The 15,079-nt window shown below is 43.4% G+C and overlaps 2 protein-coding genes across 3 annotated transcripts in view; both read left to right on the forward strand.

Moving 5' to 3' along the window:
- Positions 1–3,793, forward strand: part of LOC311135014 (regulating synaptic membrane exocytosis protein 1-like) — a gene marked incomplete at both ends in the record, with an annotated part of 81,109 nt that extends 77,316 nt beyond the window's left edge. Inside the window, 9 exons of the mRNA XM_084168851.1 lie at positions 1,206–1,321; positions 1,463–1,611; positions 2,002–2,165; positions 2,270–2,481; positions 2,608–2,773; positions 2,925–3,037; positions 3,137–3,238; positions 3,335–3,474; positions 3,578–3,793. Of these exons, the coding sequence (XP_084024977.1) occupies positions 1,206–1,321; positions 1,463–1,611; positions 2,002–2,165; positions 2,270–2,481; positions 2,608–2,773; positions 2,925–3,037; positions 3,137–3,238; positions 3,335–3,474; positions 3,578–3,793 (1,378 nt within the window). The remainder of the gene's footprint in view (positions 1–1,205; positions 1,322–1,462; positions 1,612–2,001; positions 2,166–2,269; positions 2,482–2,607; positions 2,774–2,924; positions 3,038–3,136; positions 3,239–3,334; positions 3,475–3,577) is intronic.
- A 10,933-nt stretch (positions 3,794–14,726) lies between these two features.
- The window catches only part of LOC311128819 (B-cell lymphoma/leukemia 11A-like), a gene marked incomplete at its 5' end in the record, with an annotated part of 33,244 nt that continues 32,891 nt past the window's right edge, over positions 14,727–15,079 (forward strand). For both annotated transcript variants that reach the window (XM_084161050.1, XM_084161049.1), the window contains one exon: positions 14,727–14,781. In XM_084161050.1, coding sequence (XP_084017176.1) covers positions 14,727–14,781 — 55 coding nt within the window. The remainder of the gene's footprint in view (positions 14,782–15,079) is intronic.

Raw genomic sequence — 15,079 nt, forward strand, 5'->3', positions numbered from 1 at the left:
ACCAGCCACAATGGAATGAGCTGCATATTGAGTGTAGTACACTTCCCCTCACTGTGTTACCAAGCTTTACTCGTGTTTACTTCTTAGTTCGTACTGTGAGCTCCAAAAGTATTTGGACAGTGACAAATGTTTTGTTGTTTTGGCTCTGTACTCCAGCACTTTGGATTTGAAATGAGACAATGACTATGAGGTTAAAGTGCACTGTCAGCTTCAATTTGAGGGTATTTTCATCCATTTCGGGTGAACCGTTTAGAAATCACAGCACTTTTTGTACATAGTCCCCCATTTTAGGGGACCAAAAGTATTGGGAGAAATTCACTTATATGTGTATTAAAGTAGTAAAAAGTTAAGTATTTGGTCCCATATTCATAGTATGCAATAACTACATCAAGCTTGTGACTTGCTTCCATTTGCTGTTTATTTTGGTTGCGTTTCAGTTTATTTTGTGCCCAATAGAAATTAATGGTAAATAATGTATTGTGTCATTTGTATTGTATTGTAAATAAGAATATAATATATTTCTAAACACTTCTACATTAATGTGGATGCGACCATGATTATGGATAATCCTGAATGAATCGTGAATAATGAGTGAGAAAGTTACAGACGCACAAATATCATACCCTCAAGACATGCTAGCCCCCCCTGTTATTGTAATGTTGAGAGGTTAGCATGTCTTGGGGGTATGATATTTGTGCGTCTGTAACTTTCTCACTCATTATTCATGATTCATTCAGGATTATCCGTAATCCATAATCTTGGAGTCACAAGCTTGATGTAGTCATTGTGTACTATGAATATGGGACCAAATACTTAACTTTTTACTACTTGAATACACATATAAGTGAATTTGTCCCAATACTTTTGGTCCCCTAAAATGTGGGGACTATGCACAAAAAGTGCTGTAATTTCTAAACGGTTCACCCGATATGGATTAAAATACCCTCAAATTAAAGCTGACAGTGCACTTTAACCTCATAGTCATTGTATCATTTCATATCCAAAGTGCTGGAGTACAGAGCCGAGAAAGAAAAATATATAGGTCACTGTCCCAATACTTTTGGAGCTCACTGTATGTGTAAAAACTCTGTGTCCAACAGTGAAACTAATAGTTGGTGTTGCAGGATTTCCATGAAGAGATACATCCCCTTGTTGTATCTCTCTCTCATTCTCTCATCCTCTCTCTTTCCATCTCTCTCTCTCAGGATCCCCCTCCAAGGTGGTGCGTCTCTGTCCTCCTCCGTGACGTCCTCGTCAGCAGCTCGCAGGGTCAGACACCTCCCACAGGTCCCCGACAAGAGTAGCAGCCCCGTAGAGCAAGGTGTGTGTGGCTTTCTAGACTTGATTTTGTCTGTAAACCTGAATGAGTGAGAGATATGTGTGTGTGCTTATTTTTGCTCATTCCTCCCTGTGTGTGTGTGTGTGTGTGTGTATGTGTGTGTGTGTGTGTGTGTGTGTCTAGCTCTAGCAGCAGAGGAGCGTGTTCGTCAGCTCCAGATGAAGGTGCAGCAGAGGGACTCCTACAGGAGTTCTGCTGCTCCCTCCACTTCCAGCAGGGACCTGGAGAGGGCGCTTAAGAGCAAACGCGAGGTCAGTCACCTTTCACTAGAGGTCAGCCACTAACCCTAACCCTCTGTCTGTCTCCCTTTCCATCTCTCTCTGTCCCTCTCTCTCTCGCTCCCCATATCTCTGTCCTTCCCTCCATCTCTCTCTGTCCCTCTCTCTCTCACTCCCCATATCTCTGTCCCTCTCTCTCTCTCGCTCCCTGTATCTCTGTCCCTCTCACCATCTCTCTCTATCCCTCTCTCTCTCTCTCTCTCTCTCTCGCTCCCCATGTCTCTGTCCCTCTCTCTCTCTCTCTCGCTCCCCATATCCCTGTCCCTCCTTCCATCTCTCTCTCACCCCTCACTTGTCTATCCCCCCTCTCAATTCAAAACAATTCAATTAAGTTTATTGGCATTAATAAATACATGTGTATATATCGTCTCATCCTATCTCTAGCTGTATAAGGACCAGAGGAGAACCAGCTGTGAGAACGTATCCTGCAAGTCTTCAGACAGTGATGTCAGTGACGTGTCAGCCATCTCTCGCACCAGCAGTGCCTCCCGCATCAGTAGTACCAGCTACATGTCCATCCAGTCAGAGAGACCCCGGGGACGCTTCAAGTAAATAGAACCACACACACACGCAAACACACACACACACAAACACACACTCCTGTGTGTTGCAGTAATGTCTGCAACATATATTTGTCTGTATGTGTGTGTAGCAATGCGATCCATGCGTCAGGCCGCAGCATGTTGAAGAGCACCAGCGTGAGCGGTGAGATCTATGGCATTGAGCGCACGGACGGCAGCCAATCAGATACAGCATTGGGCGGGGGCAAGAAGCGACGCTCCAGCCTCAGCCAACGCGTGGTGGCCATCGTGGGCCTGCCCTCCAGACGCAGCTGCAGCACCTCACAGCTCACCTCCCAGAAAGGTAACACAGACAGACCATACAAACAAGACTCTCCCATACACAAGCCCTGGATCCAGCACCCATCTGACCACCTGTTGGTATTGTTCATGCATTGTTGTGTGTTTGCTGTGTGTGTGCAATAAGAAGCAGTGGGGGTGGATACTAAGAAGAAGGGCAAGAAAAAGAACAAAATCCAGATCCAGAGGAGTACAGAGGTGGGTATGGCTGTAGATTACCCCCGCTCTGCCATGAACCGCCAGACCAGCAGAGACTCCACCAACGGCAGCATGAACAGCTACAGCTCTGAGGGGAAGTCAGTATCTCTAGCCTCACTCTGTCTCTTTGACTATAGTGGTAGTGTCATTCTCAATGCTTATCCATTGTAACGTTATTCAGTAGTCTAACCCCAGTATGTGTGTGTCTGTCTGTGTGTGTGTGTGTGTGTGTGTGTGTGTGTATTCCAGTCTAATCTTCTCGGGGATGAGGCTGGGGGCTGACAGTCAGTTCAGTGACTTCCTGGATGGCCTTGGCCCGGCCCAACTGGTGGGCCGGCAAACATTAGCCACACCTGCCATGGGTGAGTGACACAAAGGACTTGTGTAACCTGACATAAGATACTACATACAGTATGATACATTCATTGAACTGGATAAGATATACTGTGTGTGTTTTACAGGAGATGTTCAAATCGGAATGATGGATAAAAAAGGCCAGCTGGAGGTAGAGGTGATCAGGGCACGTGGCCTTAACCCCAAACCAGGGTCCAAATCACTCCCAGGTACCACATACACCCACCCACCCACCCACCTACAGATAAGTGTGTTTGTTCTCCATTCCCTCATTCCTTTCTCCCCCCACCTCTCTCTCGCTGCAGCTCCCTATGTCAAGGTGTACCTGTTGGACAACGGAGCCTGTAAAGCCAAAAAGAAAACCAAGATTGCACGTAAAACCCTGGAGCCACTTTATCAGCAGGCCCTGCTGTTTGAGGAGAGCCCACAGGGGAAGGTCCTCCAGGTAATAACACCGGGGAGCTGTACTGTGTGTTATGTGTTTGTTTGTGTTTGTGCGTGTGCGTGCATGCTTCCTTGGCCTAACATATCTCTCTCCCCTTCCACAGGTAATAGTCTGGGGCGACTACGGGCGACTGGACCACAAATGCTTCATGGGAGTTGCACAGATCCTATTGGAGGAGCTGGATCTCTCTAGCACAGTGATTGGCTGGTACAAACTGTTTCCCCCGTCCTCATTGGTGGACCCTACATTAGCCTCGCTCACGCGGCGGGCGTCCCAGACATCCCTGGACAGCTCAGGACCAGCTAGTATGCGCTCTTAGTGACCGCAACGTAACCACAACCCCAAATGGACCACAACCAATGGACCACAAATGACCAGAGTGCATGACAACATACCTAGGGCCAATTGCCCTTAGGGCAAAAGAGCAAATCAGACAGAGAGAAATAGAGATAGAGAGAGAGAGAGAGAGAGAGAGAGAGAGAGAGAGAGAGAGAGAGAGAGAGAGAGAGAGAAAGGAAGGGAGATAGAGAACTAGCCAATCAGAGCTTAGCTGGATTCTGACAATCACTTGCCATGCCTCCCTCCCTTCCCTCACGCCTTTCTCTGGGCTGCTGGGGCCTTGCTCCTGAGTCTCACCTCTTGTATTCCTCATTCCTCCTTTTTATGTATCCATCCCCCTCCTCTCTCTCTGACATCTCCTTTCTTTTTCCCCTCTTTGTCCATTCCTCCTCTCTCTCTGTTGAGTGTGTTATGGCACGTGCTCCTGAGATAGAAGGGACTCATGCAGCCCACTCTGTTAGGTGGCAAAAGGGACGTCAGCCCAGGCTTGGTGAAGCCAATCAGTGAAGAGGTTATTGTGAGGCCATAAAGGGTGTGCAGGAGACAAAGAGAAAATATTGATGATGCCCTGCCGACAGTTGCCCATCAAAATGTGTTGCAGCATTGATGCCGTCATGGCGTCACTATGGGTATCTGTGAGGGTTGGCATGATTGCACAACCTGTTAGTGGAGGGAGTCTGCACAGGTGGAAAACACACTTGTTCTAAGATCAACGCAAGCACAAAAGCTTGATTATTTTTCAGACAACGATTGATTGCAAAAGAGAAAGAAAAACAGAGGCCAAATGATGGTTAGATATATTTTATTCCATATTCTATTTGCCTAGAGTTGAGAAAGGTACCATGTGGTGCAGACTCCCTGTGTGTGTATTTGGTTTCGAGTGACGGTGGTCTGCAGACCTGCAGAGGTCTTGTCATACCCCCCTCTAGTCCCGCCCCTGCGAGCGTGGCAGGCACAGCATGACTCGGGACCCCGGCCCAAGCTGCATGCACATTTTTTTGTAAAACAAAAGCCAGACGAATTACTTTTAAAAAAGAGACTAAATGTGTGTTAGTTCCACATATTTTAGGCCAACTTGTATGTTGCATGTACTTGTACAGTTTGCTCGTACTGAATATGAATACAAACAGAAAAGCCAAGCCATCCGCCTTCCAAGGGCGGACACGGGGGAATAAGCTCCGCCCAGGCCACACCTCCAACTCTGGGTACGAATTCCCATATTAGGAAGTCTCCAAAAGCCTTTTTTTATTTTCTTGTGTTCCTTTTGAACCCTTTGGAGAGCAGTGCTGTATCGTAGTACTGAGCAAACTGGAGACCCCTGACTATCTGAGGATCTAGGTGCTTTAACTGTAGTCTATGACAGTGGGGCTGGAAACAGAGGTAGAGAATGTGTGTATAAAAACAGAGCTTAATGTATATGAAGTATAATTATGACTTGACAGAAATTATAAAGATATATGATTATCAAATTAGTGCATTTGACTACACACATTACTTAAGCGCACACACACATTGTAAATATGAGTCATCGGGAGAAGTTTGACAATATTTACACACACACAAAACGATCCAAACATTCCTGGTCCTATGGAAACAGATCAGAGCCCCATGCCCTGTGCTGTGAGAGCCGCTGAGCGGTGCCCAACCACAAGGGGGAGCCAACAGACCTTTCAGATTCTCGTAATAGCAGCCAACACCAACGTGACTATTTGCAACACACACCATCTTGTTTCTTTAATTGCAAAACTTTAAACCCACTATTTTCTCATGGTTTGGACTGAATTTAAAAGCCAATGAAAATCTTATTTGCTGACGTTTCAGTTTAACCCCTTGCGGTGCGGCCCACTGCCCTTTCCTTTGTCGGTATTACTCCATGATACTGATTGTTTACAGTCCATAGGTATCCACTCAAAACACGATATCTAGGAAAGAAGTATTCACTGCAACATTTCTTGTTTGTATAACAGATGTGGCTCTACTGATGTGTATGTTTTATATTCAAGAGTTCATTTTTATTATTTACAAATAAAAGACTGTGTGGAAGAAAATGGTGGGCAAATCGACTCAAGTTATTGTCAATAAACAGGTATACGATGTTGAAAATGACTAACTTAGCTACTGCAAAATGGCTGCTGTTCAGTACAAAGGAGCCATAAGACAGGCCGTGTTTTTAGGCTCCAACATATTAAGCAATTGAACAACTTTCCCTTACCTAAACCCTAACCATAACCCTTAACAAAGGTAGGTGCTGCACATCAGTGGTGGGCTGATGTGGGTTGGCCCCCTTACAATGGCAATATAAAGTGCTACTACAGACTTTGTTCAGCATCATTCTCTATCAACTGTTGTTATCCTTCATAACAATATAATTTATGCATGCCATAACTGCTTTAGGAAAGATAATTGATTCACATACCTGAGCTGTTGGAATAATCTTCAGTCTAAGAATACACCTTGAAATGTGTAGATTTTCACTGGTATTAACAATAATAAACCCTTTCCAATACTCCGTTTTAGTGGTAGCACTAGACACTGTCTTAGGCCTACCTACATCATGACTGCATTCTTGCATGACATACATATTTTCAAATACTATGGAGCAGCACAGGGCACATGCGTGCAATGTGCACATAAGTTGTAGCCTGTAATGTAAACTACAACCAATATGTGTAGGGTGTTTGCAAACTACCATATAGAACATACATTAAATTCTGAATGTGAACGTAACGGACATTACGAAGCACACAGTGAAGGCATATTCTGTGAAAAAATGTGCCTATGCATTCACATGTAGGCCTATCGACCGCAAAGACTGGTCATATTTATACCTAGGCCTATAGGTCTACATTTGGTTAGCCTACAAACAAATCGTTTTTTTTTTTAGATCGATGCACATAGGCCTATGTGTTGCCAAGAGGCAGAGCAGAATAGTTTTGGCGAAATTTTGACGTTTGGTGCGCCAGATGAAATGGTTAAGTACAACAACAAAAAAGTACGCTGTCCATGGTTCTGAAATGAACTGTTGTGTAGGCTAATGCAACAATTAGACTTAGTCCTAACTACCCACTCTCCGTAAATTGGTGTAGGAAATCATCCTGCAATAACTTATTTATCTGTCATATCACTTTTTGATTGACTTGAAGTTTCTCTTTCTTGGCAGTTTACATTTTTCCTCTACCAGATTTAATATTTTTCTTTAGCTTTCTTTATCTTTTTTTCGCTTTTGTAAATGTTTTCGTTGAACTGTGCTCATTTAGGCCTATGGATATTGCTGTGCGTGCTCTCTGACCTTTTGCGTGCTACGTAAATTGTTTGTATAGACAACGTGCACATGCACCTGCACATCACCCAAACAGATATCATGGGTAGTGGGCGGGCGGCTGTAACTATAGAACGGATATTAAGGATCATGTCAGAACGAATGCTATTTTTCGTCGGTGCTAATCATTTGAACCGCGCGGAGTTAAACTCACAGGCAGTCCATTAGATCATTAAAATAGGCTGGTGTAACACCCGCCGAGTCATTACTACACTATTCCCCGGTCAGAGACTTCCAGCCGCCCTAAGCACAGTTTAATCAAATTAGATAGCGGGCTATGTCTTTGGGGTTTCTTCTATTGATATTCATTAAAAATACATGATTTATCACTAAGTTCTCTGAGGTATGTCCCATTCATCCGTCTGAGGGTAATAAACGCCACGTAGACTATAAGAGGACAAACAGTTGGAATTCATTTACTTTGAGAGGGAGAGACAATCCACAGTTCTACTGTCTGGCGACATGCGTAGCCTATTTTGAGGACAGATTGTCAATAGAAAAATAATTGAGCATAATAATAATAATAATAATAATAATAATAATAATAATAATAATAATAATAATAATAATAATAGTCTAATAATACTAAGAATATATACATGGAAATATAAATAGGCCTAGTTAAATACATCACGATCATGTAATAGAGCAGACTAATAAATTGCACCCGCATGATCAGCCCTTTTGTGTGTCGCGCTCCACATAGCAAAACCGAATGTCTTTATAGCTACAACACAACATAGGAGGTTTTGTTTCCGAGAATGTGAGTTTTATCAGTTTGTCAAAGAATTTTCAAAGATGGTTATCATGTCTTTCAAAAACCGTGGCTTAACTATTTATCGGTCTGACCTTTCAGCTCTAGCGAAAAAAAAAATGAAAAACTGAACAATTCCGTAAATAAAACTGCGGATTATATGAGGATTTCCCCCCAAATCAATTAATTAATTGACTTTCAATTCACTACTCCTTTTTTCAGGAATACAAATGGCATTGACCTCAATCCTGCCGCACTGCATCAATTCAATTGTAATTTATTCGGCAAAATATTGTAAGCTGTAGGCTTAGCCTACTTCAAACATTATCTTTTCCAACTAGGCCTAATGTTTAAAATAGTAGTTGAAACAGGTGATGCAACATGTAGGCCTATAGATATTTTCATTAACCTTTTCTCAGATTCTTGGCAAGCCAATATTTGAAGTTGCCTTGTTCGTTGTTCTGTTACATTAGCCTGCTTAACCTTGTTTAGAAATAATCTTACTCCCATGATTATACATTCTATTTTAATCGATGAATTTTTTTCCTGTAGATGGAGTAGACCTAGGCTAAAGAGGAGTTGAACATCGACATTGGAATTTCGATAGATATCAAATTTCTTCCAGAAAATAACTCTAACCCTACTCGGATATAGGCCTACTAATGTTCAAAGCCTTCATAGTGCAAGTCTCATACGGAGAGTAAACGAGGAAAATGCCTATAGTGTACGATACTGTCATATGCTGGCAATTACAAATTGGAGCTCAAGGACTGGACTGACCAAGCATCTGTGATTTACTGATTGCTGACGCTAGAGGGCGTCTGAGTCCATGATTGTGGAAGTCATGCCAATGCCATGGCCTCCTCTAAGTGCGTCAAAACCGAAAAATAGCATAGTCTGTATGTAGACAGGTTTCAAGGAGGTAATACGTTATGCCTACCATCTGGGCTATCGCTTACTTTGATGTTTGTCAATATATGAGTACTGGTAGGCCTTGGCTTATTATTTATTATTTAAATGAACCTAAAAGTTGATTATGACAAACGTGTGATTTTATATTAGGCCTATGATAAACCCTTGAACATACAGCATTCCATGAAAAATTCCATTCATGAAAATACAACAAACAATAGGCTAATTATTAGCCTTTAAGGAAACCTCCTGCGCTAAACGTTTAAAGAGACTGGGTTTGCGATGTGGAACCCACATTTGAACATTTGTGGCGGGGGTATCATAAGTCAGAGTGCCAAGGGTGTGTGCTTCGCTCTTGGATAAACCTCAGTCATGGTATTTCAGTTCTATGTAACTAACATTAATGCACTGACATAGGAGGCAGGCCTCCGTTCAACAGATAAATAAATGGTTGATGTCCCATGTGGACCATTTCGGCCTCCCCATTTATCATCATAACAAGCGTTTAGTGTAAAATTAACACCGACTTAACTACTACAGCAATAAACATGGTCATGCATTACCCCGAGATTGTTGCAGATTGCTGGGTGGTATCTGCAGCCCGTCGGAGGGAGACGGGCGTTTGCGGTTTCGGAAACCTGACTGTTACCATTAACACTTGAGTTATGTAATTAATTTGATGATTTTCGCACCTGTGTGTGGTGTGTGTGATGGTACGCACGTATGTTGCTTACAAATTAGATATGCACACACACACACACGCACACACACAGGGAGCGAGAAGGAGAGAATGGGAGCTCAGGGTGATAATTTTGCCTATAGCCGCATAATCCTTCAGATTTTATCTAATACCTGCCGAAGCCTGGGCTGCATGCTCGCCCATCTCTCGGTGTGATAATGCCACATTGTGAAATCTAGCCATTAATATTAATTGTAAGGCTGGGAATCATGCCTCGACCAGCAGAGCTTGATATTCCTCCGAAAAGGTAAGGCTCGATTAACCAAGGATTTTGAGTTAATTCCCTGGTTTTCTCTCTGATTTGTAAAGAGAAACGTCCATCCTCTTTGCTGGGAGAGGACAATGCTGAAAGAGAGAGAGTGGCCTATGTCCTCCAAACGCGCTCAATGGAGCACTGTGTGCGTAAAGACCCACCATAAACACGTTGAAGTGGGTTGTGAGTGTTTGCCTGGCGCATCGCGCATGGGATTACTTTTTTGGCGTTTATCAAAGTGAAACAACTTAATTTTTAGGTGTTTTTTCGATTTTAAAGTATTCTTATCCTGAACTGAAAGCGAGTGAACCAACTCCAGTCCAGAGTAATATGTTAGGCTCTGGACTGGAGTTGTTTCACTCGCTGGTATCTTAGGTATTTTACTCTACATTACTCTACATCCTTGACAAGAGTCACTAGAGACTCAAAGCCACAAGAGGGTAGAACACATTTCCAACTTTTCTTGTTAGGGGAGGTAGTGCAGAACAATGGAATGGTTTAGTCGACTTAGTCGACTTCCTACATATTGTTGTTATTCTTGGTGATGCAGATAGAATGTAAAACAACCCCCAAAAATCTATGCATAACCTATTTGTGTAGGCCTGCATGCACTTCACGCGCTTTATTTTTATTTTTTTACAGATTAGCCTAAATGTGCTTTTTAGATGTCATAACTCCAACGTTTAGAGGCAGATCCTTCATACCAGAAGCGGTTGAATAGTCCAACAGAAGTGGGAGAAATGGGTAGAGTGAAGCATGAAGAGACACAGAGAATGTGTTGTGTATTGAGCACTGATTTATTGCGCGAGCCTCTGGTCATTTCCATATATTGAAATGCAACCGAGCGCCCAATCACTCAATTTCCTCCGGGCTCCCGCACGTGGAGGGTAGGCTATGCATGCAGGTGATTTTCAGTTCTTGTTATAACATATTATTCGTTTGCATTAGGTTATAAGACAAAACGGGAGTGTTCTGTATTTCTCTCTCTCAATTCAATTTCAATTTAAGGGCTTTATTGGCATGAGAAACGTATTTCTCTCTCTCTCTCTCTCTCTCTCTCTCTCTCTCTCTCTCTCTCTCTCTCTCTCTCTCTCTCTCTCTCTCTCTCTCTCTCTCTCTCTCTCTCTCTCTCTCTCACACACACACACACACACACTTGTACGTGGTGCATGTCAGTCCATGCATCCATGCAGTGTGGTGCTACATGGATACCTCTAATGCATTAACACCGCAAATACTGCATTTGCGTATTGAGATGCTCGCGGCCTGGGCTCCCTCCCGCACGAGTAGTAGCACTCTTGGGCTTTGATCAATGTCCGCATTGAGTGAGCAGGGGAGAGAGGGCGGGTGGAGTGAGCGGGAGAAAGAGTAGGGGAAGAAAAACAGGAAAAAGATTATTTGTGCCAACAGATGGAGTGGGGTGTAGGGAGAGGTCAAGGTTAACGCTCTGTGCCTTAGAATATGGATGTTAAAGCGAGGGCCCCACAAGAGCTTTCACGCATACAGACAGTAGCCTAGACTAGTCAACAGCTTACACACGCGATGTCCATGAAATACTTTAATTACTTGTACAGTAGGCCTACAAAGTGGCGTTAGTTTTTTTTATTGTGGCAGTTTGGGGGGAATCGATATGAATCCAAATTGTTAACAAAAAAATACATTAGCATGGTCATCTTTTCAACTTGTTTACACCTTCATGGTGATGTTCTTCAATGCTATTGTGGGAAACTTCTCTACAAATGTGCATTTCTATCATTGGGATGCTATATGGTGGGCGGTCCACACTAAGATAAGAATCAATGTGAAGCCTACAAGTGAATGATTTCAGTGAAGCCTATCCAGTTGAAGAGACCTCGGTGGCCGGCTGTCACTATAAAGTAACATAACAGGCTGCTTACTGAATGATCCCGATGATATTCTCTGCCCTATTTTATACCGATATTTTTAAATTGAAAACAGTAGGATACACAATCATAGTTAAAATTAAGGCTACAAGTGAATTTCCTTGTAACATTGTTTCTTTTAACCATTGCACCATGTGCGTAAAGCCTGATCTTAAGTGCATGCCGGTGTCCTCAAAAAATTACAGCGACATTTAAGGAAAGCCCATCAAGTGAATTAAAAGTGTGTCCCAACAGTATTAAGTCCTATATACGCCATGCATATTGAAGTAAACTATAAGGTTTACAGTGTGGGGACACAAGCAACACATCCACTTGATTTAGGTCACCTTTTGGATTAAGCAATCATGTCCCGCTATGTGGAAGACTGAGACAATTGAAACGGGCTAAATATCAGCCATAAATTCATAAGAAAAAAATCTTCATTTTTAAACCACTTAGGATAAATGTCCAAGATTGTGTTAGTTTAAATTGAAAACTATGGCATTTAGTATCCAACTGTTTAAAACTGTTATTTAGACATGAAACAATTGTCAATGTATAGCTGTTCCTTGTTTTCAATTACTATAGCCTAATGGCCGTTCCAGAACAAGTCTCAAAGAGGCTGCATTCCCCATTGTGCGCAATTGGACGAAAATGACTCCAAACAGAAGATGAGAGCTGCATTTAAAGTTATCGATGGCGAATATTTAAATTGGGGACCATGGAAAACTGAGATTGTTCTAAAACAGTCACAGATCATTCCTCTTATCTCCACCGCGCTCTCAGCACTATATAGGGAACATCTGGAATGATCACTGGTCAAATATGTACAATATCAGAAAAGTGTAGCATTGGCATATTTACAAATAATTGTTATATTGGTTATTGCATGTTTTTAAGTCCATATTGCTTGCGTAAAACTTTAGAGAAAGTGAAATAAATGGGTAAAGCGTCCACCATTCTGATGGTGGTTTTTGTATTCCTTGCGTGTACGTGAAAAATACAATTCGACCAAGCAGCCTTGGGTCTGTATAAGATACAACTCTAATGTACTGTAATATTGTTATTGCCATAGGCTATATAACAATGGAAGATAGGCTTCGTATCTGCAGCGTCCATGGTGTCGTTCAACGGAATTAGGCAACTTCTGTAACCTCTTTTATCAGCGCCTGAACTTTGACGCCCCGTCATAACACAGTCTGTAAGCATAGCCTTAAGTCCTCCCATATGCACCACAGCACACCAGGCACCAAGACTCTTCAGCGCGCAACGAACAGCTAGTCGCAACCTGTAAAATATTTCACTCACTGGTTATATATATTTTTGTCGTCGACGTTGAACGTAGCACCTCCACCACTCCGGGTCGTGTCTCTCTCTCGCTCTCTTTATATTTATCTCTCTCCCTCCGTCCTATAATGCTCTGTGTCCCAGGTCCGTGTGTACAGCACTTGCATGGCGCGCGGTTCCTCACTCCTGTGCATATGCTTCAGTCGCTGTCTAGTCACATTTCAGCTATAGCTCGCTATAGTCTGTTTCTCTCTTTTCCTCCACCCTCCCCGCGCACAACCCCATCTTGTCATTGAATTTTTTATTTGCATGATGTCTTCTTACGGTGTCGTTATTTAGTCTGCACGGGCGGTGTTTAACCCTTCTTATATTACTAAACCCCCCATTCTGTGAGTATTTACACCCCCTCCCCCAACCGCCGGTCCAACCTGAAACACATCTGAAACTTATTAGCCTACATAGGCGCTTATGGGCATACTCCCACGGTCTGTTCGTAAAGGAGTTTGGATTTCACAGAAAGCATATAGTCTCGAAGTTTTAGCCTATAGTGCTCGCTAACCTCGCCCACTGAACCCAAAACCCAACTCTGTATTCAAACATCGGTATAGCACGGTTTGGACACCTCTCTTATGTTTCCACGAGTTCAAAGATTTTTGGTCCCGGGATGGTTCTCTATACCTGCGCGCGCGCGTAAGGTTCAACCCCTGTGCCCTCTTGCCAGAACCTGTCTGTCCTGTTCATGCAACCCGATATTCACGCGCTCCGTTTCGTTTGTTTCAATGGCGCTTTGCCCTTTCTCCTTTTGTCCCTATATTGCACACACACACACACACACACACACACACACACACACACACACACACACACACACACACACACACACACACACACACACACACACACACACACACACAGAGAGAGTGTGACTAGAAATGTTTGTATTTCTACCACATGGCTCCACAATGTCCACCACTGCCACTTCATCTATTAAACGTCTCTTTCTTTCTTTCTTTCTTTCTTTCTTTCTTTCTTTCTTTCTTTCTTTCTTTCTTTCTTTCTTTCTTTCTTTCTTTCTTTCTTTCTTTCTTTCTCTCTTTCTTTCTCTCTCTCTCTCTCTCTCTCTCTCTCTCTCTCTCTCTCTCTCTCTCTCTCTCTCTCTCTCTCTCTTTTCTTTCTCTCCCCACATGCAGCATATGTACGGCCCCCTCTGAGCTCCTGTCCATTGGCTTTTCTTGCTGTCCCCCCCCCCCCCCCACTCCCGCCTCTCACACACACAGTGCACATTGCTTTCATTAGACATCTCTCTCCCTTGCGCTCCCTCACTACCTCCCCCAAGTGCCGCTTGTCCGGCCCCCTGATCTTTCTGTCCATTGGCTTCTCCGGGTCTATTTTTCATGTCCAGCCCCTAATGAGTGTCCATTGGTTTTGTTATTTCCCTTCCCTCCTCCCACTTTGCCGCTTCGCCCTGCCCATGTTTTGTATGTCTGTGTCCATCCATCTCCTGACGTTCAAGTTCGCAGAAACGTCACGTCCGCACTTGAACTTGCAGCTCAGGGGGGCTTTTGCCATTTTCCATCTCTCTCTCTCGCTCTATTTTCAAAAAAGCCATGACGGTGATCCCACAATACATCTTCCCTGCGCCATCGTTGTATTATTTCTAATTTATTTTGGATGTCAAAGGCATTGATGAAGATATTTTATCTGGAGTCTCCCTTCTAACCCCGCTCTCCCGATGTGAACCGAGCTGAACGCCGCCACCAGCCACCATGTCTCGCCGCAAGCAAGGCAAACCCCAGCACTTAAGCAAAAGGGATTTTTCGCGTAAGTACACCTAAATTGTAATTTCTACTTTTACCACACTCCTTTTCTACCCAGCCCAATAATGGTTCCATTCAGAAAAGCGGAAAATGGGTGATTCTCACGGGCACTTTGGACACTGGACAGCACCGACCCGCAGTCAAGTGGACTTCACCGTGAAAGCGTGGCGAGAATCTACCTGGGTGAAATACCTATGCGCACATAGCATATCCTACCCAAAGCTGAAAGAGAAAAGTTTGATCCAGCTTTCATCCCTGAGAAAAATCGGAGAAGTTTGCATCAAGAATGGAATTACATTCAC

The sequence above is a fragment of the Coregonus lavaretus genome (genome assembly GCF_964263955.1).
Source record: "Coregonus lavaretus genome assembly, chromosome: 1".
NCBI lineage: Eukaryota > Metazoa > Chordata > Actinopteri > Salmoniformes > Salmonidae > Coregonus > Coregonus lavaretus.